The 27,505-nt window shown below is 38.4% G+C and overlaps 1 protein-coding gene across 3 annotated transcripts; it reads left to right on the forward strand.

Moving 5' to 3' along the window:
* On the forward strand, window positions 1-27,073 carry itgb2 (integrin, beta 2). Of its 3 annotated transcripts, none has more exons than XM_037457560.2 (16): window positions 1-64; window positions 3,964-4,012; window positions 4,411-4,508; window positions 6,322-6,523; window positions 6,732-6,902; window positions 8,370-8,611; window positions 10,127-10,285; window positions 10,543-10,638; window positions 10,742-10,831; window positions 10,960-11,097; window positions 19,008-19,198; window positions 20,130-20,362; window positions 22,481-22,700; window positions 22,846-23,060; window positions 23,685-23,851; window positions 26,537-27,073. In XM_037457560.2, the coding sequence occupies exons 2-16, from the start codon at window positions 3,967-3,969 to the stop codon at window positions 26,600-26,602; spliced, it is 2,334 nt and encodes a 777-aa protein (XP_037313457.2). In that variant the 5' UTR covers window positions 1-64; window positions 3,964-3,966; the 3' UTR covers window positions 26,603-27,073. The 3 variants fall into 3 exon arrangements, with proteins under 3 accessions (XP_037313457.2, XP_062420783.1, XP_037313458.2); XM_062564799.1 differs by lacking the exon at window positions 1-64 and adding an exon at window positions 305-326; XM_037457561.2 differs by lacking the exon at window positions 1-64 and adding an exon at window positions 2,572-2,673.
* Window positions 27,074-27,505: the final 432 nt, after the last annotated feature.

Consider the following 27,505-nt stretch of genomic DNA (forward strand, 5'->3'; position numbering starts at 1 on the left):
TATAGTCACTGCATCCAGGAAGTGTTCAACACAACTGTCAACCACCCACGTCTTCCTGTCACTGGTAAGTTTGCTTTTATGACAAGGTTTGTTTGATCCATATAATTCTCTTTCATTTCTTTCTTTCACATACCTCCATGAAAAATGTGATGTTTCATACTAAGGCAAATAAAAAATGTAATGTAATACACAAGAAGAACAAGCTTCTTGTTTAAGGAAATTCAGTGAACCAACTACTCCCACATATATTTGATTAAAACCCCAAAAGTATTTCAACTTCATTTCTGAATCTTCAAGTCTTTGTGTTGGCTCTTCTCTCAGAACAGGTAAAGTAGAACTTTTCATTTAGGTTAAAACGTTTCCCTATGAAGTCTGTTTCATCTTTGTGCAGCTTCAGAATGTCTGTTTCTATCTTAAGCAAGGGTGCATTATCCTGATGACGGCTCGCTGCGGTTCAGCTGCTTCGCATCAGGTCCTAAATAGTTTATATGTGTGAATTTTGAATTATTCCATTACGCTTAAGCTTTTTTACAGTTGGTATTGGTCTGCAGATAATTTATTGTGTTCATGTGTTGATTCAAAGCTACGCTTATTTCTGAGGCAAAAGTTAATTTGCTGTTTTCTATTGGACAACATAATATTTTGTAATGGGTCGTGCACTGCAGTAAGTTTTAACTAGTCATTTTAACCAATGAAAGTAGAAATAGAATTCACAAAAGACAAACAATTTCCACACATACAAGATACAAATATTATGCATTCTTTTGGTTGCAAAGGGGAAATGTACTGATGACAAAACTCTTGGTTCCCTTTTACCTTAAATGGTGTGGACAGTGGTGACAGAGTGCAACCCAAGCCTTTGTTTTAGACAGCAAGTTGTTGGACTGATCTGTTAAAATGGGTGGACACATCGTTTTTCAAGGTTGTTTGACATAAAACTTATTGAAAGTGTGGATGCTGTGTTAACTAGTCATTTTAACCAATTAATGCAGAAATAGAATTCACAAAAGATAAAAAAAATTACCACACATACAAGATACAAACGTCATGCATTCTTTAGTGTTGCAAAGGGGAAATGTAGTGATAACAAAACACTTGGTTCCCTTTTTACCTTAAATGGTGTGGACAGTGGTGACACAGAGTGCAATCCATGCCTTTGTTTCACAGACAAGTTGATGGACTGATCTGTTAAAATGGGTGGACACAAGGATGTTTGACATAACACAGTATTCACACTTTCAATGTATGAAACCTCCTGTGCAGTGTTGGCTTCTATTTAAAAACACACCTACAATGTAGTTGGTAAATAAATAAAAACAACAATGAACCATTGACTCATTATAAACACGTTTTCGTACCATTTCATTAAAATTAGTGTTTCAAGTTAAAGTACTTACGCTGATCCGTTGACCCGCTTGCTAATAGAAACGATTATTAATGAGTAAAGAGACAAAGTTATGTAACCTTTTCACAATAAAACCAAAGCTACCAGCAAAACAGCACCCTTTTGGCAACTTGGCACTGCTCTACTCCACTGCCCAGGTATACAAAGAAAATAAATCAAATGAAAATGTTGCTATTTTTAAAGCTTGTTATTTTTAACGCCTCCATTTTGTAGTTTAATTTATTTACAAAGTTGTAACTAAATGTAACTTTAGAGGTTTTTTATTTGATTAAATGTAAACTTGGCAAAAACAAGAAATAGCTATTTGTTTCTCTTAAACCAGTACAAACTCTTATGATGGGTGAAAGACGAGATGATGGTCCGCATTGTTTGCTCCATTCTGCTCTTCTTTGAGGAAGTGAAGTGAATCAACTACTTCCACAGACATTTGAGTAAAACCTCAAAATGTCTTATAGCTTGATTTCTGAATCGCTAACTCTTTGCCAGTCCTGAGAGGAGAGCCAACACAAAGTCAAACATTTTATTTAAATATCAAAGTGTCTAAATTCAGGGCGAGTTTATGGTTCCAATAAAGTATTTTTCAGTTGTGTGCAGCTTTAGCATGCCTGTTTCTATCTTAAACAGATTGTTGAAGGCCGATAGTCAGGTTTGCTGTGGTACAGCAAGTTTGCATAATTCTTTTGATCAATTGTTTTAGAAATAGTTCCAATAAAGCATGTCTCAAAACAAAATCAAACAGTTTATGCGTGTAAATCTTGAACTATTCCATTACGCTAAAGCTTTATTACAGGTGGTATCGGTCTGCAGATAATTTCTTGTAAGAAGAGTGTACAATGTAACACAGTAACGGAACTTTGACACAGATCTGTCAATTCAAAGCTATGCTTATTTGTAACGCAGAAATTAATTTGCTGTGTTCTATTGGACTAAAAAAATGTTTTGTAATGTTACAAGAAATGGGTCATTTGAGCTTGGGTTGTGCAGCTTTAAGTAGTCATTTTAACCAATGAAAGCAGAAATAGAATTCGCATAAGATAAAAATGACCACACATACAAGATACATGTATTACGCCTTCTTTTGTGTCACAAAGCGGAAATGTACTGACACTTGGTTCCCTTTTTACCTTAAATGGTGTGGACAGTGGTGACACGGAGTGCAACCCAAGCCTTTGTTTTACAGGAAACGAGTTGTTGGACTGATCTGTAAAAAGGACGTTTAATACAACACAATATCCACGCTTTCAATTCACAACCAACTCTGCAAAACAGCAAGTAGAGATTTAGTATTTTTATAATTTAGGTACACATGACATTTAGTGACCTTTTTTCATTTTTTTTAACATACAACCTGATTAGTAGGCCTACATACAAGATTAGTTCACATGAAACCTCCTGTGCAGTTGTCAGAAATAGGAACGATTATTAAAGAGTGAAGAGAAAAGTTACATAACCGTTTCACAGTAAAACCAAGGCTAGCGGCAAAACCATGCCCTTTTTGGCCACTTTACACTGCTAACTTCACTTACCTGAATACAGATATAATAAATCAATTGCAATAGCTTGAGATTATTATGCCTACATTTATTGTTTGTACTTTAAGTTGTAAGTAAATGTATGTTTAGAGTTTGTTTATTTGACTAAATCTAAAATGTCAAAAACAAGAAAAAGACAGTTTGTTCGGAAAACAGTGCAAACTCTCAGGATGGGGGCAGGACTAGATAACGGTCTACATTCTTTGCTCCATTCTGCCACTTACAGGCAATTTTTAAAATTTAATCTACTAACCAAACCAAGTCTACTCAGTTTGGTTTAGTGTCCTTGTAAACACACAGATGGCTAATGTAAACGATACGGGAGGATTACAAGGTTTATGTTCTAATAGGACTGCTCACACAGTTTCAACAGTCAATGTGCCCTTGGGCAATGATGACATGTAGCGTTAAAGTGCTTTGAGGGGTCAAAAGGTTAGAAAAGTGGAGTACCGTACAGTCAAAGCTACAGACCACCTTAATTGATTAAAAAATGTATTTTCAATGAGATTATTATGCCTACATTTTATTGTTTGTACTTTAAGTTGTAAGTAAATGTATGTTTAGAGTTTGTTTATTTGACTAAATCTAAAATGTCAAAAACAAGAAAAAGACAGTTTGTTCGGAAAACAGTGCAAACTCTCAGGATGGGGGCAGGACTAGATAACGGTCTACATTCTTTGCTCCATTCTGCCACTTACAGGCAATTTTTAAAATTTAATCTACTAACCAAACCAAGTCTACTCAGTTTGGTTTAGTGTCCTTGTAAACACACAGATGGCTAATGTAAACGATACGGGAGGATTACAAGGTTTATGTTCTAATAGGACTGCTCACACAGTTTCAACAGTCAATGTGCCCTTGGGCAATGATGACATGTAGCGTTAAAGTGCTTTGAGGGGTCAAAAGGTTAGAAAAGTGGAGTACCGTACAGTCAAAGCTACAGACCACCTTAATTGATTAAAAAATGTATTTTCAATGTTGCTCTCAGATAAAATCATGTATTTATTTGTTTTCATTTTTAATCAGGAAATGGATTGGTTCCTGTTTTTTATTCTCCTGCAAATGGGAGTGAAAGGTAAGTTTGGAACAGTTCACTATTATCTATTTGAAAATCTTTAAGGCCCTTCTACTTCTACATGGTCTATATTTAAATACATACATGACCATAAAGTCATGCATGAGTCCAGAGGGGTCACTTGTACTAGCAAAGATTTGTATCCTTTATATGTATATATTTTATATTTTGCTGTTAACAGGATACAAAAACGATGTAGTTTGAAAAGGGTTGGAATTAAGGATCAAAAGTAATGACAGTAAACAAAATAATTTCAAAAAGTTATTTCAAAAAGTAACTGTCAAATTGGAACCCTGATTAATGATTCAATTAATAACATTAATTAAGTATTTACCCAATACAAAAAAACACATTTTGTGCATTCTCAAAGGACATAGAATTTGTGTTTTGCTTCGCAGGACGGTGTCAACAAGAGGAAGTCTGCTTAAAATCTGTGGTTAACTCATGTGGTGACTGTATCAGATCCGGACCATACTGTGTGTGGTGCAAACAGCTGGTGAGAGCGAGCGTCCATGTAACCCAGTATGCAGCCTAGGTTTACAGCTGTTGAGGGGGGGTTTAGCAAAATCGCCATAGTAACACATCCAAAAACTTGAACCTGCTTCATTGCAGGCTTGATCAACGGGATTAACTCGCCACGACCCTGGGGAAAAAGGACAGCTCTCTTCCTCATCAATATCAGTTTCAATATCAGTTTCTTCAAACCAAACCAGTGTTTTATTCTTATTAAAATGTAATTTGCTGGCTAGGCAGTGTACTGCTGTATGCCAGGTTTAAGTCAAAACTCCACCTGTAATCACTTGGTTCAACCTAAAGTCCCAACCTATATTGCGTTTATGTCAACATAAACGCAAAACCGGGAGTTGACAGGGGAAACAAAATGGCCTCTAGATGCAGTAAGTTACATCAAGATGGATAGTTCTTTTTGCATTAGAAGTAAAGCAAATAGATGCGCGACATGCAGCTGAGAACTGTGCAGAGGAATTACTGTGGGAATGTGGGGAGATTGTTTGCACTTAAATTAGCCATTAGCCAATGATTGCCGGTTGAGAGCAAAGTGCACGAGGACAGCAGAAACGCACTAACCGCCAAGACAATTTCCAAGTATGTCTAACATATTATGGCAATAAACGTTTTGTGATTCCTGATTCCTGAAAGAGTCGCTGGTTCAACATGTTCCACCAGGTGGAATTCTGCCTGCAAGATGATCATTACATTACAAATATTCATTAAAAACAACATTGTAACAACTGATCGCCATTAATCAAGATTAATGAATTTTAAAATGTGCGATGAATTTGATGAGTTTTTTGTTGAACGCGGCAAAAACGAAGCCTCACAAAAAGTGAAATCCCTCATGAAAATCCTGTAAGTGCTTCAATTATGTTTATATCTCCATAATAATTGATTATTATAGTAAAATATTTGGAGTTGGTGTTCCTATATCAAAAGTTGCGTTAACTAACTTAGATACCCAGTGTAACTTAATGATTAGGAGAGTTTCTTGCTGTATGTGTATGAAGCCAAACAACCTGCCAGCTAACAGCAGCACATTCACAAACATATTGCTGAAAATCTACAAAACGCATCACAAATCCATTGCAGCATTAACAATTGTATAAGTGAGCACTACATCACAACCACGTATGAAAACATGTATTCAAGAAAATGTATTTAAAAAAGGATTGGAACGATCGGGATTCGAACCGTGGGTCAAAACATCATAAAGCCAACACTGTTCTACACATTGAGCTATAGAGAGTCACAGGTTTACCCATGCGGATTTAGTTCATAATTTTAAATCATGAAAAACATCCCAAGGCAATTATCCCACCTTCAAAATATGTCAATATAATTTTGCCTGCAGTATATAGCGTAGCAAGGTAGTCTTCAGTATTCAGCAAAAAGTCTATATATTAGTTTCACCTTTTAAGTTGAATTACAGAAAGTAATGAGCTTTTGCACAATATTCTAATTTTTCGAGTTTCACCTGTATATATACACATACATATATAAACTTGAATCCAAAGGGCAGTGCAGACGAGGTATATACACACAGAAGAGGTATATACACAAGCAACAGGTGCGCCGATTTGTGGTCAGATCTTCCTTTGGGAGCTTTTAATTGTGAAGGGATATTATGCAGCAGCTTTTTCAAATGAATCTCATGTAAAATTAAGTTCAAAGCTGATTTCTAAAGCCATATAAGTAACAATACTATTGTACACAAAGATTACTGAATTAAGTACAATTCACGTATAAATAATAATGTTGTCTTTAATGTGTGGGGCTGTACTCCATTTGTACAGAATTTTACCAAACCGGGCGAGCAGGAAGCAGTACGATGTGACACCCAAGCTCAACTGATCGGGAGAGGCTGCAAGAAGGAAGAAATCATTTCCCCCCAGAACAATCTAAAAATTCACAAGAGAGAGTCTCTGTCCAACTCATTCAACGAACAGGAGCCTGTCCAGCTGAGTCCACAGAAGATTAGTCTGAGACTGCGACCTGGTTAGTGAAATTAGTTTATTCTCAACTGTTTGGTTTGGAGCATACCCAGAGTAATTACCTACGTCCAGGGCCCTTATCTGGACCTGTGAAGACTGGGCTGGGCAAATACAAATCTCTATTAATATTAAAATAACTAGCCCAAACTCTAAAAATGCACAAATTGGTATGGTAATATTTCTGTTTTAATTTTCTTTTTCTATTTTTATAGGTCTTCCTACCACATTCAGTGTTTCTTTCAAAAGAGTTGAAGGTTATCCAGTGGATCTCTACTATCTGATGGACCTGTCTTACTCAATGAAAGATGACTTGGAAAATGTCAAAGAACTCGGAAAAGATCTTTTTGCAGCCCTGAAAAAAATCACTAAATATGCTAAAATAGGTAAAATAATCTAATTTTGAAAACTGTCAACGAGTTGCTGCTCTGCTCTGAAAAATGCATGCACATACTGAAAATGCTATATCTCGGCAAGGTCTATCTGGAATTGAATTGATGATAAAAGCGAACATTTGTTATAGTGTTCAGATTTGTAAAAATCAGTATATATGTTAATGATGACACAGCAAAAATTTACATTTTCTAAATTAGCATTTGCATATTTATATAGATATTTTTTTTGATATCTCAGCCAATCCAGGCTTGATTTGAAAGCACAACCCCTCAATTGAATTGTCAGAGCAAATCGAATTGAGATAGATCCCTCTGTTAGCCAGTCAGAATAAAAAATGTGGAGCTGTCTGATGCCCACTATGACCAGAAAGATTTGTTCCTCCCGCTTTTAATTTTTGAATTGAGTTGTGTTTTGAGAATGTTTAAACAGCTTAGTTAGCATTGTAGCCCAGGCTATTTCTAATGTTCTAATCGTGTACAACATTATTGTATTAGTTTTTTAAGAATGCCTTTTTATTCAAAGTATGTGGTAGAATTACCAGGGATTATGAGGCTTTGTCCCCCACGGGTAATGCCTCGGGTTATATTATATTTAGCAGACAGAAATTGTTTCTTGATTAGATGGAACAATGATAATTGAGCAACTTGGCAAGCAAGGATGTCCTTCCATCAGAGGATCATTGGTTTGATCCCCAGTACCGCTAGTACATATAGATGCAAGACACTTAAACCTACATTGCTTAATGTAGTATACTTTTAGAGTCAACACAACACAAGGAATAAAAGACTTTGTTTACCAAGTTAGTGAGGGTAGGAAAAAGGTGGTTTCAATAAAAAAGATCTGGACGCAGAGTGCTCAATCACAAATGTTTCATCATCCAGTGGTTTTAAAATCATATTTAGTTTTTTTGTTTTTGCTATTAATCCATCCATCTATTATCCAAATCTAGTGGTTTAAAGCTTTCTTCGTATGAGTTCAAAGCATATTAAAATGGTTTTGGCTAGGTGGTGAATGCTGGTCTCAACTTTTTTTGAGACACCATCATTTTACATCAGAAACAGAGAAAATATGTTAAGGAAAACCACAGTATTATAAATCATTTATACATACATCACATACATTCACAAGTGAATTATGGACCATGGACTCAAACTGCTCCAGCAAAAATAGACCTCACAAGGATCTCCGGACACATACGACACAAATACCAGCTAGAATTGCAGCTTGTTGTATATTGAACGATTTTACTTAACAGTTTGTGTTTCGTTGGAATCCCATTTTCTATTAAATTTCAGGTTAAATTTACTATTTACACAAAATGACAGCGTATGTTATAATGTACTGCCTTATATATTATTTATTACGTTATTCATTTCTTAATTTTTCTCAATGATCTGGAATGTTTGCTAACCTGTGCTGCCTTTAAAAAAAAATAATAGCTATTTCTATATCTACAGGTTTTGGTGCCTTTGTTGATAAGACCGTCCTTCCTTATACTAACACCAACAAGGAGAAACTGCTGAAGCCATGTGATGAGAATTACCAGCAATGCCAAGCTGCTTTTGGCTACAGACATGTGTTAAGTATGACATCGACGGAAGAAGAGTTCAAAAGTAAAGTGACTGAGCAGTTCATTTCTGGAAACTTGGACTCTCCAGAAGGCAGTCTTGATGCCATGATGCAGGCTGCATTATGTGGGGTAACTACTTAACCAAACAAATCCTGTATGGGTTTTTGTTTTCAAATCATAAACTGTACAATCAAAACATTCCATTTGTGCCCATTTGGCACAGTGAAATATTTTCAAATATCACTAAGATGATGTCTTTCCACAGGATTTAGCTTGAAGGCCATAGAGCCACAGTTGCAACAGTCTTTTGGTCAAACATCAGAATATTTTCCTTTTGATCAAATTTACACTGGAACCGTTAGGCTATAGTGAGGCCCTCAATCATAATCAGATTAATCAGATGGAAGGAGACCATCTGAAAATGATGGTCTCCTTCCATCTGTTTGGAAGGAGACCATCTGTTCCATCTGAGGTATTTCGATCTCATTTGGTCATTATTTATTTTGTTCATTCCGTGGCGACAACATAAATATATGGATGTTATTCCCTACTTTACCCACGTTATCAGGAATAAGGAAGTTTAAAGTCTGTAGAAGCCCACACAGGGTGGAAAGAAAGATGTATGGGTCCATCAAACGGGGTTGGGTGTCTAGCTCAGGCACACTTCCACATGGCACATGGAGCAGCCGTGATTCGAACCACCAAACTTGCGGCTACCAGTGCACCACGCTACTCCATGTGCCACTGTCACTCCTCCTGCTGTCCTTGTGCACTTTGCTCTCAACTCGCCATAATTTAACGGCTGTGTTTGAAGTGCCAATTATCTCCCCACATTTAGTCAGGATGTTTTCATACCAGCGTCTTCTAGGGACACAGTAGTGGTCCACTGCAGACTATGTGCCGCGCAGGGCAACGTTAAATGTTGAGATGGAAGTAGCATAACAACTATCTTAGCAGCGAGCTTAACATTGCAGTGCTTTAAGTGGTCCGTTTCACACTCATCCCCTTCTGTTAGACACGTGGAGTAAGTCCTCTGCACAGTTCTCCGCTGTATGTCGCGCCTCTGTTTGTTTTACTTCTGATGCAAAAGGCTCTATCAATCTTGATGTAATGTTACCTGACTGCAGCTAGCGTCCGTTTCGTTTCCGGGGTCGGAAGTAAACAAACGTACGATAACTACCTTAAAATATTATATTGCATTTATTCGTCCACATCAATCGCATAGATTAATGCGTTTAATGTTCACAGCGCTAATAATAATATAATAGTTTTCTAAAAAAAAAAAACGTACTAAGTAAAAGTAATATTATTGTCATTCCTCCATGAATCACACTGATTCATTTTAATTATTCATTAATTATTGAAAATGTCATGTATTTAGTCTGCGCCTATGAATTGATTTACATGCATTGCCTTATGATAATAATATAAATAATTATATCATTTATAATGTAGCACCTTTCAAAATACTGTTACCAAGTGCTTTACAATAATCACGCAACCCATAACAAATGTATTGAACTAAAAGCCAAAAACTAAACACAAACATAAACAAACTAAAATGTGATAAAACGTCAACTCAAAATGTGTGGAATTTGGTCAAGTTGTTGTTTAAGTGCCTTCTAAAGACATGTTGTTGTTTAGGACAAAATAGGTTGGAGGAACAGCAGCACTCGGCTTATTGTGCTGACTACTGATGCTGGATTCCACATGGCCGGAGATGGAAAATTAGCTGGCATACTGGAACCAAATGATGAACACTGCCACATGGAAAACAACCTCTACACTAACAGCATTGAGATGGTCTGTATGCAATAAAATAACAGAATCAAAGGGTCACATTGTGGTCATTGTAACGATTAACTAGAAAGGTGCAGATCCATGCCGGGTGTGTCTGCAGTGACAACTTCAATTTTGACCAGTTTGCTGAATCAAAATGTAGGATTTTGTAGAAAACACAGAGGTGCACTTTACTTTTTATTGAAATGTTAGCATATAATAAGTTTTCCATGGACATTATGTGAACAACATTTTCTAGATTTCTCTAATGTTGTGTTTAGGACTACCCATCTGTTGGACAACTAGCCGTGCAGTTGGAGAAAAGCAATATTCAGCCAATATTTGCAGTGACCACAAATGTGGAAACTGTGTACACGGTAAATCAATATTTTATTTCTGTACATGGATTTATTCATTCAAAACAACACACTGTGTTTTTACTCCAATGAATTTCTCATTTGACCTTGTATTTCATCCCAGCAACTTTCTCAAAGGATCCCAAAATCAGCGGTGGGAGTTCTGTCATCGGATTCCAAAAATGTGGTTCAACTGATTGAGAGCGCCTACAATGTAAGTTGTTTGTTTGCTACTGAAACATGTCGCAATCCTTTTTCCTTTGTGTATGTGTAACTATTCATTGTAACAAGTCAATTATCTTTTACAAGTGTTTTTTTTTATTTGTCTCTCACAACACTCAGAGGTTGTCCTCCAAAGTAACACTGACCCATGATAATCTGCCTGATAATGTTCGAGTTATCTACACACCCAAGTGCGAACATCCAGGACCAACAGGGGAGAGTGAAGGGGTTTGTGACAATGTACAAGTGGGGCAGGAGGTCAGTTATTTTTGTACTTTTAAGTGTAGTTCTCATTGGGATGTTCATAAATCAAGTGCATACAGTTTTGGTCAAAAGTTTACATACACTTGTAAAGAATGTAATCATGAATCAGGAATCGTTTATTGCCATAATATGTTAGACATACATGGAATTTGACTTGGTGGTTGGTGCATGATAGCAGACAGTACAATAATACAGACAACGTAGTGCAGGAATAAGATATATAATATATTATATTTTATTATATAAAATATATGCTATGGGTTAGCAGTGTTGTGCCTGAACGCGTCCATTTAACGATAGTTCATGAACTCGTTCATATTTTGGGGCGAACGTGAACTGAACGTACTCTATTAATGCCCGTTGAACGTTACTGTGAACTCGTTCATTCTGGTGTCTATGAACGGCACGATCTTTCAGGTTAACATCGTTCAATAGGGTGCCAGATTTCTATAGAAAAAACACCCAATCTGGCAACACCAGCCACCAGTGTCGCACTGCGCATGCGCCATCAAAAAAAAGAAATGCATGGAGGCGACAGCTGCGTGTAGCAAAGAGGCGGCGTATAATAATTTAAATGAGTTTTATGAAGTTACTGACAAGGTCAGTGAGGATGGGAGGAATCTGACCTTTCTTTGCAAACATTGGCACCTTAATGATAACTGTCATGGTTTTATTCCTTATTTAAACAAGACCATTCAAGCAGCATGTGTTTGAGAACGTACTGTAGGGGTGAACGCTGCAGCTGCTGCTAGTGTGGAGTGAATGGACAGCGACATTAAAGCAACAATGGGGAAATGGTGTTCCCTCAATGCTAATGTAATCCCTGGTTGGATAAGGATTCAAAATTGGATATGAAGATTAAATCTGATACATAGCTTCAGTGTTAAAAATGATAAAATAATTGCTGTCTGTGGTTCTATATGGGCTGTGGCAATCATTTTGAAAAATAATAGCTTGCAGCAACATATGGAAAAAAAGAACTGAACTAGTTGGAACTGTGAACTTAGTTCAAATATTTTGAAGTTTGATGAACTGAAGTAGTTCATTTTAAAATTTGTGAACTGAACTTTGAACTAGTTCATGTAGAAAGTGAACTTTCCCAACACTGTGGGTTAGTAAGCTAAAGCGAAAGCTATGGGTTAGTAAGTTAAGAAATAAAGATACAATTAAAAATAAAGATAAAGTGCACCAGCTAACAGAAAGTGACCAGTGAAAGTGACAAAAAGTGTATGTACATGGAGTGAGAGTCAGTCAGGGGGGGACCCGGGCTCGGTTAATGAGCCTGACTGCCGATGGGAAGAAACTTCCCGAAGTTAGTGTGGCGGAAGGTCTTAGTCCTGATGGACCTCAGCTTCCTGCCGGATGGAAGGGGCACAAATTGTTTATGTCCGGGGTGAGAGGGGTCAGCTACAGTCTTTCTAGCCCACTTCAAAGTCCTGGAAGCGAACAAGTCCTGGAGAGACGGAAGATTGCAGCCAATCACCCTCTCTGCAGAGCCGATGACACGCTGCAGCCTGCCCATGTCCTTGGCTGTGGCTGCAGCGTACCACACGATGATGGAGTTGCAGAGGATGGAGTCGATGATGGCCGTGTAGAAGTGCACCATCATCGTCTTTGGCAAGTTAAATTTCTTCAGCTAGTAGTTGAAGTTTCTCAGAGTACAGTCGTTTAGCTTCTCTCACCGCCTTGCTAAATCTGTGTTTTGACTCTGTGTACAAGTCTTTGTCCCCACTGCTAAATGCCTGATCCTTCTGCAGTCGTAGTTTTCTGAGTTCCGCTGTGACTAGGGTTTTTCGTTGTTATAACTCACCCTGGTGCATGATGGTACATAGCTGTCCTCACAGAAGCCGTTGTAGGAAGTTACAGCCTCTGTGAAGTCGTCCAGATTTTCCGAAGCAGTCCTGTAAACATCCCAGTCTGTGCAGTCAAAACACGCTCGAAGATCCTCTAGCGCCTCGCTGGTCAACTTCTTGGATTCCTTCACCACAGGTTTGCAGAGCTTTAGTTTCTGCCTGTATGCAGGAATCAGGTGGACCATGATGTGGTTGGAGTGTCCCAGCGCAGCACGAGGAACGGCGTGAAAAGCCCAACTTACTGTAGTGTAGCAGTGATCCAGCGTGTTCTTTTCTCTGGTCTGGCATTTAATAAACGGTTTGAAGTTAGGAAACCTCATTGTCCACATGTTCTAAATGGGATTTAAGTCAGGACTTTGGGAAGGCCATTCTAAAACCCTAATTCCAGCCTGATTTAGCCATCATATTACCACTTTTGATGTGTGTTTGGGGTCATTGTCCTGTTGGAGCACCCAAATGCGCCCAAGACCCGACCTTCGGGCTGATGATTTTAGGTTATCTTGAATTTGAAGGTAATCCTCCTTCTTCATTATCCTATTTACTCTATGTAAAGCACCAGTTCCATTGGCAGCAAAACAGCCCCACAACATGATTCTACCACCACAGTGCTGACGGTTGGCATGGTGTTCTTGGGGTTAAAGACCTCACCTTTTCTCCTCCCAAGATATTACTGGGCATTGTGGCCTAACAGCTCGATTTTTGTTCTTTGACCCAGCAGATTTTGTCAATTTTTCTGTTAACCCATAATATAGTCAATTCAATTCAATTCATTTTATTTTGTATAGCCCAAAATCGCAAATTACAAATTTGCCTCAGAGGGCTTTACAGTCCGTACACATGCAACATCCTCTGTCCCGAAACCGTCACATCGGCACAGGAAAAACTCCCCCAAAATATATAAAAACCCTTCAATGGGGAAAAAAGAGAAGAAACCTTAGGGAGAACGTCAGAGGAGGGATCCCTCTCCCGGGATGGACAGACTGCAATGGATGTCATGTGTACAGAATCAACAATGTAAAAGATGTACAATACATTCAATTTCTCTAACAGAAATGATACAAGTAATTGCAAATAGCAAGAGTGAGAGGAGAGAGGGAGAGTGAGAGAGGGGCTCGGTGTGTCCTAAGAAGTCCCCCGGCAGTCTAAGCCTAGAGCAGCTTAACTAAGGGCTGGTCCAGGCTAACCTGAGCCAGCCCTAACTATAAGCAATATCAAAGAGGAACATTTTAAGCTTCATCTTAAATGAACTGACCGAGTCTGCCCCCCGGACTGAAAGTGGAAGCTGGTTCCACAAAAGAGGAGCTTGATAACTGGCTCTGGCCCCCATTCTACTTTTTAAAACTCTAGGAACCACAAGTAGCCCAGCATCTACGGAGCGCAGATGCCTTGTAGGGGAATACGGTGTAACAAGCTCTTTAAGATAAGACGGTGCCTCACCAGCAAGTGCCTTGTAGGTGAGGAGAAGTACCTTAAATTCTATTCTTGATTGAACATGAAGCCAGTGCAGAGAAGTTAATACAGGAGTTATATGATCCCATTTCTTACTTCTTGTAAGTGCTGCAGCATTCTGAATCAGCTGGAGAGGTTTAAGCGATTTACAAGAGCAGCCTGATAACAAAGAATTACAGTAATCCAGTCTAGAAGTAACAAATGCATGAACTAGTTTTTCTGCATCACTTTGAGACAGGAAGTTCCTGATTTTCGATATATTACGTAGATGAAAAAAGGCAGTCCTTGAAGTCTTCTTTATATGAGAGTTGAAGGACATATCCTGGTCGAAGAGAACTCCAAGATTTCTGACGGTGCTGTTGGATACCAGAGCAATTCCATCCATAGAGACTGTATCACGTGACAGGTGACTTCGAAGGCGCTCTGGGCCTATCATGATAACTTCCGTTTTTTCCGAGTTTAACATCAGGAAGTTGCAGGTCATCCAAGTTTTGATGTCTCCAAGACAATCCTGAAGTCTAACAAGTTGGTTGGTGTCTTCTGGCTTAATCGATAGATACAGTTGAGTATCGTCTGCATAACAATGGAAGTTCATGCGGTGTTTTCTGATAATGTCGCCCAAAGGAAGCATGTACAGGGTAAATAGAATCGGTCCAAGCACAGAACCTTGTGGAACTCCATGATGATTCACCGTTCACAAACACAAACTGGGATCGATCCGATAGATAAGATTTAAACCAGCTGAGTGCAGTTACTTTGATGCCAATCAAGTTTTCCAGTCTCTGCAGCAGGATACGGTGATCGATGGTGTCAAATGCAGCACTGAGGTCCAGCAGTACAAGAAAAGAGACATGTCCTTGGTCCGATGCAAGTAGAAGATCATTTGTAATTTTCACTAGTGCCGTTTCTGTGCTATGATGCACTCGAAATCCTGACTGGAAATCCTCGAACAAAGCATTGTTTTGTAGAAAGTCACATAATTGATTTGTGACAGATTTCTCAAGGATCTTAGCGAGGAAGGGAAGATTAGAGATGGGTCTGTAGTTAGCCAACACCTCTGGAGCTAGAGTAGGTTTCTTAAGAGGTTTAATTACAGCTACCTTGAAGGACTGTGGTGCATGTCCTGTCAACAAAGACAGATTTATAATATCCAGTAGGGATATGCTAATTAACGGAAAAACTTCCTTAAGCAGCTTAGTTGGAATCGGATCCAGCAGACAAGTGGAAGAGTTGGATTTCAAAATTGTAGAAGTCAGTTGATCAAGGTTGATGGAAGCGAAACCATTCAAGTAGGTATCAGGGCCCACGGCTGCATCCAAAGATCCTACATCCGAGGACGGGTCGGCTCCGTTTGGGGGCAGGAGACCATCAATTTTCTCTTTGATAGTCAGAATCTTATTATTATTGAAGAAGTTCAAGTCGTTACTACTGAGGTCCACAGGAATACACGGCTCGACAGCGCTGTGACTCTCTGTCATTCTGGCTACAGTGCTGAAGAGAAACCTGGAGTTGTTTTATTTTTCTCGATTAATGATGAGAAATAAGATGCTCTTGCGTTACGGAGAGCCTTCTTATATGTTTTAACGCTGTCTTGCCAAGTTAGCCTAGATCCTTCTGATTTGGTGGAACGCCATAACCGCTCAGGTTTCCGCACAGTTTTCTTTAAGTTCTGGGTTTAAGAGTTATACCAAGGAGCGGACTTCCTTCTTGTTGCCATTCTTCTTTTGAGGGGAGCAATAACGTCCAGTGCCATTCTCAAAGAGCCTTTGGCAGTATCGACAAGATGGTCGATTTGTGACGAACTGAAGTTTTCACAGGAGTCTTCTGATATCTTGAGACAGGACACTGAACTTGGAGCAGAGGGAATGGCTTCTTTAAATGAGGCTACAGCGGTATCCGATTAACATCGACTGTAGAAACCCTTGGCAGGAGGAGGAGATTCTGGCAGTAGAAATTCGAAGGTTATCAGACAATGGTCCGACAGGAGAGGGTTCTGTGGAAAGATTGTTAAGTGTTCTATCACAATACCATATACAAGAACCAAGTCGGGCGTGTGGTTAAAACAATGAGTTGGTTTATTTACAGTCTGACAGAAACCAATTTATTCCAGCAAAGAAAGAAATGAAGTACCAAGGCTGTCGTTATCGACATCCACATGAATGTTAAAGTCACCCACAATAATTACCTTGTCCGTTTTAAGGACCAAACTCGTTAAGAACTGTGAAAATTCACATAAAAATTCAGAATAAGGAACTGGGGGCCTGTACACTATTACAAAGAGAACCGGCTGGATTATTTTCCAGGTTGGTTGTGAAAGACTGAAAGTCAGACTTTCAAATGAGTTATAATCCAGTTTAGGTTTAAGGTTTATTAAAAGGCAGGAGTCATAAATAGCTGCCACTCCACCCCCTCGGCCTGTGCCTCGGGGGATATGAGTTTTAACATGACTTGGAGGAGTCGCTTCGTTTAAGCTAAAGTACTCCCCATCCGATTGCCATGTTTCAGTAAGACAGAAAATATCAACATGGTTGTCAGATATTAGTTCATAGAGATGAGCCGGATACTCGGCTGAAACGAGTATCCGGTACGGATAAAGCACTTTTGCCGAGTACGAGTATTATACGAGTAATACGAGTCAATATCTGTGCTCGGATTGAATTAAAGTCCTCATTGGGAAGCTGTCTGTATCTGTGTTCTGTGATTGGCTGGTAGTCACAGCGCCCCTCCCCTACACACATACTGTTTGTGTTGCTGTGTCCCGCTCGGCTCACTCACACACAGAACTCCTCTCTCCCTTCCTCGGTCAGCAGGTTCGCGGGTCTTTCCCGATAAATTTAAACGATTTCTTCGCCTTTATTTTTTTTTACTTCGTTTTGTTGTTCTTAACTAGTAGAGTTCAGGTAAACGTGGGGCTTGTTAAGACGTGGTGCTTAAGAATGCGACTCGCGTTGCGTCTCTGCCTGTCGGAGTTTTTTCAGTCGGCTCTAACCAGTTTTTTTTTTTACTTCACGCACTGACCTCTCTCTCTCTCTCACCCTCTCCCTCTCTCTCTCTCTCTGTCTCTCTCTCTCTGTCTCTCTCTCCCTCTCTCTCTCTCTCTCTCATCAGTTTTTTTTACCGTCTGCTGGCTCTCTTCACGCACTCAGTGTCTGACGTTGACTAGTTGTGTTGAATAACTAAATATTAATATTACAAATTAAGCCACACACACACTTCCCCTCTCTCTCTCATGATCATCAGTGATAAGAATTAAGAAGGAATGCTGTTTTAACCGCAGAAAGGCTTAACCTGACAATTTACGGGGTAAATCCTTCCTACTTCCGGGTTAGGCCCCGCCCATTTTCGGGTTAGGCCCCGCCCAGTCCGAGTACAGATACGGATACAGATAATTCACATGGTTCAACAGATACAGATACAGATAATGCTGTACTCGCTCATCTCTATTAGTTCATTTACTAAAACAGCTTTAGAGCACAGAGATCTAATATTCAAAAGTCCCCCTTTAATTCTCCTAGTTTGTTGCACAGTTGTATTGTTACATTTAAGTTTGATTAAGTTATTAAATATAACTCCTCGGTTGTTTACCTTTAACTTAAATAACGGTGTCCGTGGGGCAGAAACAGTTTCTATAGAGTTAATTACGCTGAGTGACTGCTCGGAATGAAGCGCAGAGAAGTCTGAACTCTGGGTCATGGTCATAAGAGAACCAAACTTCATGAATGTTTTTTGTGACAAAGAAGTATCTGTTCCAATCACTCTATCAGAGAAAAATCAAACTAGAAATAACGGGAAACTCAAGAGAGCCATGACATTATGTTCTTTACAAGTGTATGTAAACTTTTGACCACAACTGTATAGTTCTTGATTAATTTCATAGCTTGTTTCAAGACCTTTGAATCTGCCTAGTGCACCATGAACTTTTTGTTCATTTGGCATTGATCAAACTGCTATGGGGTTAAGCACAGTTTCTTCTTCATTGTTGTCTTTGTTGACATATCACTGTCCCTCTGATCTTTTTGTATCCAGTCTCCTTTGGGTCCATAACTAATGATCTTTTCCAACTTCCACGTCTTAACAACACATTGTACATTTTGTAACAGTAATGGTACATTGTACATTTTGTAACAGTAATGGCACTCAAACTCCATACCCATGCATCCAAAGTGGGGAAGAAATTGATATTTCTTCTTCCAAATCTATAGTTGTGTTCTATAGTTTGTAACAGATCTTTGATGAAGTAAAAAAGCTCAGTAGTGTCAAGGGTGGAGACTCTAAAATCTTCTGACACTGTTGATCCATCATGTGATATTAGCATCTTCAATGTCAAATGTTCAATGAAAGTGCCTAATACCCATTCAGGGAATGGGATTCATTTGGACTGTTACAATGCACTAAAATGCATACCTTAGGGCAGGGGTGTCAAACTCATTTCAGGTTTGGGCCTTGAGTTTGACACACGTGCCTTCGGGGATCAAGAATGTGAATGTCATTTTAAGTAATTTTTTATATTTTCTAAATAGAGGTTATAATATTTATATTTGAAGTGTATTGCACTGACTGCATTGCATTTCGGACTCCTCAACAAATGACTTCCCTCTCCAGATTTCTTTTAATGTCACAGTGACAGCATACTCATGCATGGAGGACAAGTCGTTTACTATTCGACCACAGGGCATTAAAGATACATTGACTGTGACCATATCTACAAATTGTGAGTGTCAGTGTGTTGACCCAGGACTCAATAAACATCCACATTGCAATGAAAAGGGAAACGTCAGCTGTGGTATATGCAGGTAAGCTATATATTCTTTACGCAACGACTGTGTCAGTGAGTATGCATGCTCCGGATTTTAAGGGTTTTGTTCAAATATGTAAAATTAGCCATGTTTTTCTCATCTGCAAACTGTTAGGCAAAAAGCTAGATGTTGTAATTCCTCTGATGCACAGGTAGGACAGTTTTCTTAGTTGGCCACAGTGGTTTTCAACTTAAACTCAATTATTATAGAACTTTAACGAATAAGGGAAATGTCAAAGCAAGTGATTAATGGTTACTCATATATCTCATCATCTTATTCTAATGAAAGTGCATTGTCTCACCTATAGAGGCAAACTTATTTTGTGTCATGTAGGGCAATACATACCTTGTGCTCTAAATGTAAGTGCCCCTATAAGTGGTAGGTCGCCTTGAAAGTGCACTGCATTTGTATTGCACATTGGGTCAATTTAGAAGGGTTTTTGGGGCATTTTTTTCAAACATGGCCACCACCGCTCTCTTCAATATGATTCAACCCTAATGTGTTTATGGCATGTAAATTCTAAAAAGGACCCATTGACACTGACCTCTTGGGAAATTAACGATTTGGAAATTGGAAACTATTAGAAAATTAAATATATAATAAGAGAATATGGAAATCATTTGCTCAATATTAAACATGCCCACGTACATTGAATGCCCTGGAAGTTCCTTTGGTTTTATATTTTATTTAATGAATATGTAACTTGAAATTGACAAGAAATATTTTAACTTAATAGAATACTGCTGTTAGAATCCTATTGGTTTGAAGTGATTGGATAAATAAAAAGTCTCCAATACACTACTTTTGAATCATCATATAGGAAAGACTGCTGGTGAAATGAATTCTCTCTAACACGTTTTTGTTACAATATACATTTTTCCATGCCAATTTTAGGTTTCATCAACCTTTCTTACTTGTCCTTATACAGCTGCAGTGAAGGCTCCATCGGTCAGTTCTGTGAGTGCTCCATTGGCCGCAGAGACGAGCGTACCTTACGAGCATCCTGTCAGAGGCAGAATGGCACTGAGTGCGAGGGTAGAGGAGACTGTGTCTGTGGCAGGTGCGAGTGCCACACCACAGAGGGTGGAAGAAGTTACTATGGTGACTTCTGCCAGTGCGACGATGAACACTGTGAGAAGTTCCAGAATAAACTGTGTGGAGGTAGAGTTTAAGTCAATTTTAAATGATCTACATTGTAAAGTATTACAGACAAAAATCAAACTTTTTCCTTTGAAGTTTAACTTGTGCAGATACAAAACCCTTTCTGTATTCTCAAGACCTAACATATGGGTTTAAATGCAGTAATGCTATTTATTATTATTATTGTTAGAGACAGAAGATGAGGGAAGAGCTTTTTTTGTGGGTCTTGTTTGGGCATCCCAAGGCCACAAGGATGCTGCAATATTTTGAAAAAAAAACACATAACATACAAAAACATTTAAGGAACCAAGATATTCTGTAAGAGAGACATTGTACAGTGCAAAGATAAACTGTTTGTAAGCTGATAATCTGTTGCATCGTTAATTATAAAATCCATATAAGAGTCCTTCCCCTCAGTTTAGATGATTCTTATAAAAAATAAGTGGAGGCTGTGAGAGGTATGGGGGCAACATTTGAATTAATGAATAGCCCAAGGAAAGAGGTTTAAAAATGTATTTTATGTCCGTTATATTAAATATGGACAATAAACAGTTGAAGCATTAGTAAACTGCATTTGGCTTTACAATAGACTGGTCTGCCCATGGCATCCAAGGACCCTTGCATTGTAAACTTGATTTATCAGGACACAATAAGTTTGTAGATAATATGGCATAGATTGGGGTTTGGTGGTAATTGGCGAATCATGTTGGACTTATATGACAATGCTTAATGAGCATCTCTACGTAACGCCTCACAGGAGGCAGCGCAGATTTAATCAACAACGATACAAAGGGAGTAGGCTATTCGTATCCAGGAAAACAGGCAGGAGGTCAAAATCCAGGAGCAGGTAGATAGGGAACGTACCGACAAGGATGAGGCAGGAGTACGGTGGCCCTGAAGTGCAAAGCAACATTACAAAGAATGAAACACTTTTACAAAGCTCGAAAACAAATTAACATTTTGGAAAACAAATTAACATTTTGGAAAACAAATTAACATTTTAGAAAACACATTTAAATTGTTGAAAACAAATTAACATTTTATAAAACAAATTAACATTTTATGAAACAAATTAACATTTTATGAAACAAATTAACATGTATAAAACAAATTAACATTTATAAAACAAATTTACATCTTAGAAAACACATTTACATCTTAGAAAACACGTTTACATTTTCGAAAACACATTTACATTTTCGAAAACAAATTAACAAGACGCTAAACACTTACCAATCCCGAAACAAATTAACAAAGGACAGATTCTTCACGGAAAGGGACGCGGACCAGACGGAAACACCAGACAAACTGCATCATTGTGTTCAACATGTGCCGCTGTCGGGGGAAAACAAACACGCACGCGTAGCCAAACCAGTAGGTTCAAAAACCAGTAGGCACGTAACACCGGCGTTTGGCGAGGATTAATCCTTTCTGCGGTACAACCGGGCTTCGTTCAGTTTACTTTTAAGAGTCCTCAAGCAGATGTTTTACACCGTATAGACTTGACATCATGTCCACGGTTACAGCGTACGAGTGACCCTTGTTAAAATATTGAACGCAATGATGCAGTATGTTTGGTGTTTCCGTCTGGTCCGCGTCCTTTAAAAACTCCAAACACCGACCACACGTAACGCAAAACCGCGTTAAGCTGTTCATGTGTTTGCCACAAAACGGGCAAAACATCCCTCCAATGAACGTCTTTGTCGCCATAAACTCCACAACCAATGAAAACGCCGCGCTCAACACTTCCGTCACTTCCGGTATATGGTACATTCGTCTTCCGTGAAGATTCTGTCCTTTGTTAATTTGTTTCGAGATTGGTAAAAGTGTTTAGCGTCTTGTTAATTTGTTTTCGAAAATGTGTTTTCTAAGATGTAAATTTGTTTTATAAATGTAAATGTGTTTTATAAATGTTAATTTGTTTTATAAAATGTTAATTTGTTTAATAAAATGGATAACAAACTATTTGTTTGTCTGTCTTTGTTGTCTGTTTTTTCAAACCTGTATTCTTGTCATTCATTGCTGAGGTTGTTTACATTCACCAATAAGAGGGGTATGCATGCTATGTTTCAACACAATCATATGGTTTAATGCAATTACACCACTCTTACTCTGATTTATGCTCCTCACAACTTTTAGGGAATGGTAACTGCAAATGTGGCAAATGTGAATGCTTTGAAAGCCACGAGGGCTCAGCCTGTCAGTGTAGAGTGTCTGAGGAGGGCTGTCGTACCCCCAACAACACTGTGTGCTATGGCAGAGGGACCTGCAAGTGTAACCGCTGTGAGTGTAAGGAAGGATACCAGCATCCCCGATGCCAGACATGCCTTGGCTGCACTGACCCTTGCCAGACCAAACTGTAAGGAATCTAAACTTCTACTTAACTCTTACTGTCCCATTATTTTTGAAGGTTTGACTCACCAAATTACAAAAATGACTTATTCATCAACAAAGATACTTCACCACTGAGCTGTCTTAACTATTGCTATTAACCTTGTTTTCAGGAACTGCATTGAATGCTTAGGCTTTGACTCAGGTCCCTTTAAAAAAAACTGCAGTGCGGCTTGCAGCAAGAGCATTTATCATGTTATGGTGGATCAGTTCACCATACAAAGCAAGAAGTGCCATCAAAAGGACTCGGGTGGCTGCTGGATCACATTTAATCTGGATCAGTTGGTCGGAGAGGATAACTACAAGGCTGAAATTGTGAAACAGAGAGGTAAGCTGTTGATGAAATTCACAAAAGTCTTCAGAGCTGTTATTTGCTTACATTTACTGTATGAACCTTTTTTTCAATGCAGTTTTCTATGGTTTTACTATTTGGAAAAAAAGGGACTAAGACTTGTTTGAGCTTAAAACTATTTGAGCAGCTATGACGTATATTATGCTCATTCATGCTAACATTTACTGGTTATTTGCAGCAACCTCTGGTTTTGAAGAGTGAAGCCTATTGCTGAAGTGTTAGACCTGTATTATCTCTACTGACCATCAGAGACAATACGAAGTATGGAAGTCTAAGAGAAAATGGACCTACTTTATTTTATTGATTTATTACTTCAGTATACATTGTGATTCTGAGTTTATGGTCTGAACCTCTCAACCCCACTTTGTACATTCAACACAAAATACAGCTGAGGCTGTTTGGAAGTATAGGTCACAGAATAATGTGGACCTGAGGATGGTGCTAGATGTCAGGCTGGAGAATAAAAACAAATTATTCAAACTAAATTGCAAGGCAACTCATTGTTTTTTGAGGAGGCCCATTGCCCCTCATCGGTTAATTTTTTACAGCCAAGCATTTTGAAAAGAGTACAATGTTCTGTTTTTATTCCTCTTCCTCCAGACTGTCCAGCTCCACCAAGCGTCACAGCTATCATCGGTGGCTCCATTGCTTCTGTGGCTCTTATTGGCATCTTGCTGCTGATGCTGATAAAGCTACTTATCTACATGAAGGACCTGAAGGAGCTCAGAAAATTTGAAAATGAGCAGAAGAAATCCAAGTGGGCAAAGGTAAGTCTCTTTAGCCCCACAGACACAAATTTGGGTACACGGTTTCAAACTTTTAGATGTCTGATCAGAATGGAGGCACTCATCATGAACAAATATTATAATGCCACACACCCATAGAAAGCTCAAGGGCTGGTTTACAAAGCCAACCAATAATTTTCAACATGCTCCAAATACAACTCCAACAATAATTACACGAGTTATATAGCACATTATGCAAATTTATCCCAAAATGGACTACATTTGTGGACCCATTGGCTAAAATTCTAAAAAAGCAACCACACAACACCTAACAGCAAGCACATTCCACCTTGATTATGGCAATATCCGTAATTTTTATCTCAGACAAACCTTTGCAAAGTTATGGGGAAACAAACAAAAAATTATTTATTTTTAATCATAAATGCTCCTTACCTTTTTACAAAAAAAAAAATATTATTTAAATTATCATATTGTTCCCCTTGCTTTACACGTTTTCTCTTCTCACTTCGCTGAGTTATGGGGAAAATATACATCACTCCTCTGCCGCGACTGTGGAGGCCTCCACTAAGATCTATATTCTCCTGCTTTACTTAATCAAAGTAAAACCTTTTCACATATTCTTTCCACACAATGTGCTGTCATATGGGACCGTTTTAGCCAATATCCTTCATGTTTAAAAGAATACACAGCCTGTAAGTTTATTTTTCTTTCTTTTGCCATACAAATAAATAGATATACTAGGGAAGCACAACTAATCAAATTTCAAGACACACTGATCTTCTGGACAACAGTTGAAAAAGAGAAGAAATCAGCAGTAATAGAAGCTGGAAGCTCAGATATAAACACCTCCCAGGGATGCCGCTTTGCAAACTTTATCTTTGACATTATCACAGTCTTGGGCCTTTTATGCCTTTTAAATTTAACCAGGACCTTCTGATGTACTGTTCAAAAATGAAAGACTCTCAGAATACCACACGAGCCAATTTCCTTAAAAATCAGGAGACTACTTCTGGTCAATTCCAGATTAAATTTAAAAAAGGAAACTATCAATAGGTACATGATGAATTCCTTTTAGATTGATAATACACATCACCATGGTTTGACTTGGGGATAACCAGGATATTCTGATGTACCATTCCAAAATTAAAGCCTCTCAAAATACCATAAATGAGCTGTATGGTTTCCTTCAAAATCTTTCACAAGACGACTTTTGGTCAATTTCAGGTGATAAATAAAAGGTACACAGTAATTCCACTTCAAGCAGAGAGTACACATCCCCAGGGTGTAAGTTGGTGATAACCAGGACATTCTGATGTACCATCCCAAAGTAAAAGCCTCTCAAAGTACCATACATGAGCCAATTTCCTTCCAAATCTATCACCAGACTACATTTGGTCGTTTTCAGATTAGATTTAAAAGGAAACAAATACTTTCATGACCATTCAACTTCAGACAGATCACAGACAGTACACATCCTCAAGGTGTAAATTGGGGATAACAAGGACATTCTGATGTACCATCCATGTAATAATACCAGTTGAAATACTAGAAGTCCTAACCCTTTAATGAAAGACAAGACTAGTTCCAAACTTCGACCACCCTTATTTGATACTCTGCTATTACTAAAATACAAGCTGATATTTATGGAATGCCGTTTCAATCACAATACATGAAATATAAATTTGAAATACATTGTGAAATAAATAAATGAGGCAATAAATGAGGCAATAAATATTAAATAAATTGAATTATTTCATGGTACTTTTATTTCATAAGTACACATTTATTTATTTCATGGTACTTTTATTTCATAATGGCACTTTTATTTATTTCAAGAGACTTTTATTTCATAATGGATCTTTTATTTCATAATGCCACTTTATTTGACGTTCTTATATGCAAATCAGGGGGCGTGGCTATCTCACATTCAGAACAGACAACAGAGCCGTGTGCAAAAAAAGGCTGGCTAAGGGACGCGAGAGTGTTGACATAATGGAAGACATCGGTGGGCTCCGAGATAGCATGCTAGCATTAGCAGATCAAATCGATCAACATGGGTTATCTGTAGATACTATTTTAACACATATTGAGGGTTTTTTGGAAATACTAGGGCTTGCGGTTCCAACTTCGGCAGCTCTAGGTGGTGTTTGGTCGTAGGTGGTGGTGGTGGTGGTGGTTTCCATCCCATCGAGGCGGTTGGCAGCCGCTCTCAATAAGTCTGAGATACTTTTCTCAGACATTATAATGAATGAACCAGTACCTTATCTGCTACTACAACCATAGACAGTAGCTATATAAGAAGGCTACAACTAACCTAGCCTATTTCTAGCCCTTTAACTGCCAGCCTTTTTTTGCACACGGCTCTGTTGTCTCTTCTGAATGTGAGATATAGCCACTCCTCTGCCCTTCTCCCTAAGGTTTCTTCCTTTTTTCTCCCTGTTAAGGGTTTTTTTCATTTTTGGGGGAGTTTCTCCTGGAAGGGTTTCGGGACAGATGATGTCGCATGTGTACGCACTGTAAATCGCTCTGAGGCCAATTTGGGATTTCAATTGGAGAAATATTTCTACATTGGAGAGATGAACACATTATGTTGAGCATAAGTTATTATGGGATATTTTGATTTTCTTGTTACATCTCATTCGAAGACAATATCAAAATAACATTGAAAATGAAAATAAACTAATTATAATATTTTTGTGTTGCCAGGCTGACAACCCACTGTTCCATTCTGCCAATACCACTGTATTGAACCCAACCTTCACTGGAGAATGAAGATTATTGCTGAACTAATGTCATTTACTCTGAATAATTGAAATTGCATTGCTTTTGTTGACTTACTATTAAGAAATGCTCATTGCTTATTATATTGACTTTGGAAAAACTGTAATGAATGTTGCTTATAATATAAACAGTAAGAGAGTAGGACAGAGAATATAAAGAGTGGAATGAGGTTTGATTTACACCTCTACTGCAGAGATGCACCACATCTAGGTAACCACAAGGCACCCTGAGTGGAAGTCAGGTATTACACACATATACTGGATCCGTCATCTAAAGGCAGTAGCTCAGTCCACAGGGCCTTGCTAAATTGGCAGAGAGATACCAGTTTGCCCCCTGAGCTCTGCCATAGTATTCTTGAGCAAGGCACCAGGACCTGCTGGCTATGCTAAGGCGGCTTGAATTTTACTGCATGCTGTGCTTGTAAAAATACCATGTGTGACAATAAAATTTGATTTACATCCACAGTTGCAAGATTTTTCTCTGTCGATCATGAGAAACATCATGATCTTATTTCATTTCTGTGAAATCGAGCTTGAGTTGGGATAATGTAAAATGGATTTAACAGAAAGAGCAAAAAATTAAACTTTTTCAGTTTTTTTTAAAAAGCTACAAAAAAGATATTATATATATTTAAAATGATTATGCACACATTAATCCACTTGTTAGGAAATGACCCATGGAAAAAGTAAGGAAGTAACAATATCAACATGCAACACTAAGTGGCTCACCTGTAGCCAGCCTATGTTCTCTAGATTCATCATCCATGCTGGATATAACACGGCATTTACTTATTTCTCGCATCAACTGTTTTCAACTGTATTCCTTATTAAATGTTGGAATGCAGTTGTCATAGCTGGCTCAAGCCATGCCAAACATCAGGAGCAGGAGACAGTA

The sequence above is a fragment of the Pungitius pungitius genome, chromosome 10, assembly GCF_949316345.1.
Source record: "Pungitius pungitius chromosome 10, fPunPun2.1, whole genome shotgun sequence".
Classification (NCBI taxonomy): domain Eukaryota; kingdom Metazoa; phylum Chordata; class Actinopteri; order Perciformes; family Gasterosteidae; genus Pungitius; species Pungitius pungitius.

Bases quoted from the DNA above. Each gene is read 5' to 3' on its own strand.
- itgb2 (XM_037457560.2), top strand. From the start codon at position 3,967: ATGGATTGGTTCCTGTTTTTTATTCTCCTGCAAATGGGAGTGAAAG. The intron at 20,363-22,480 runs GTAGAGTTTAAG...CACAACTTTTAG, and splicing joins CCAGAATAAACTGTGTGGAG to GGAATGGTAACTGCAAATGT. The intron at 23,852-26,536 runs GTAAGTCTCTTT...TTGTGTTGCCAG, and splicing joins AGAAATCCAAGTGGGCAAAG to GCTGACAACCCACTGTTCCA.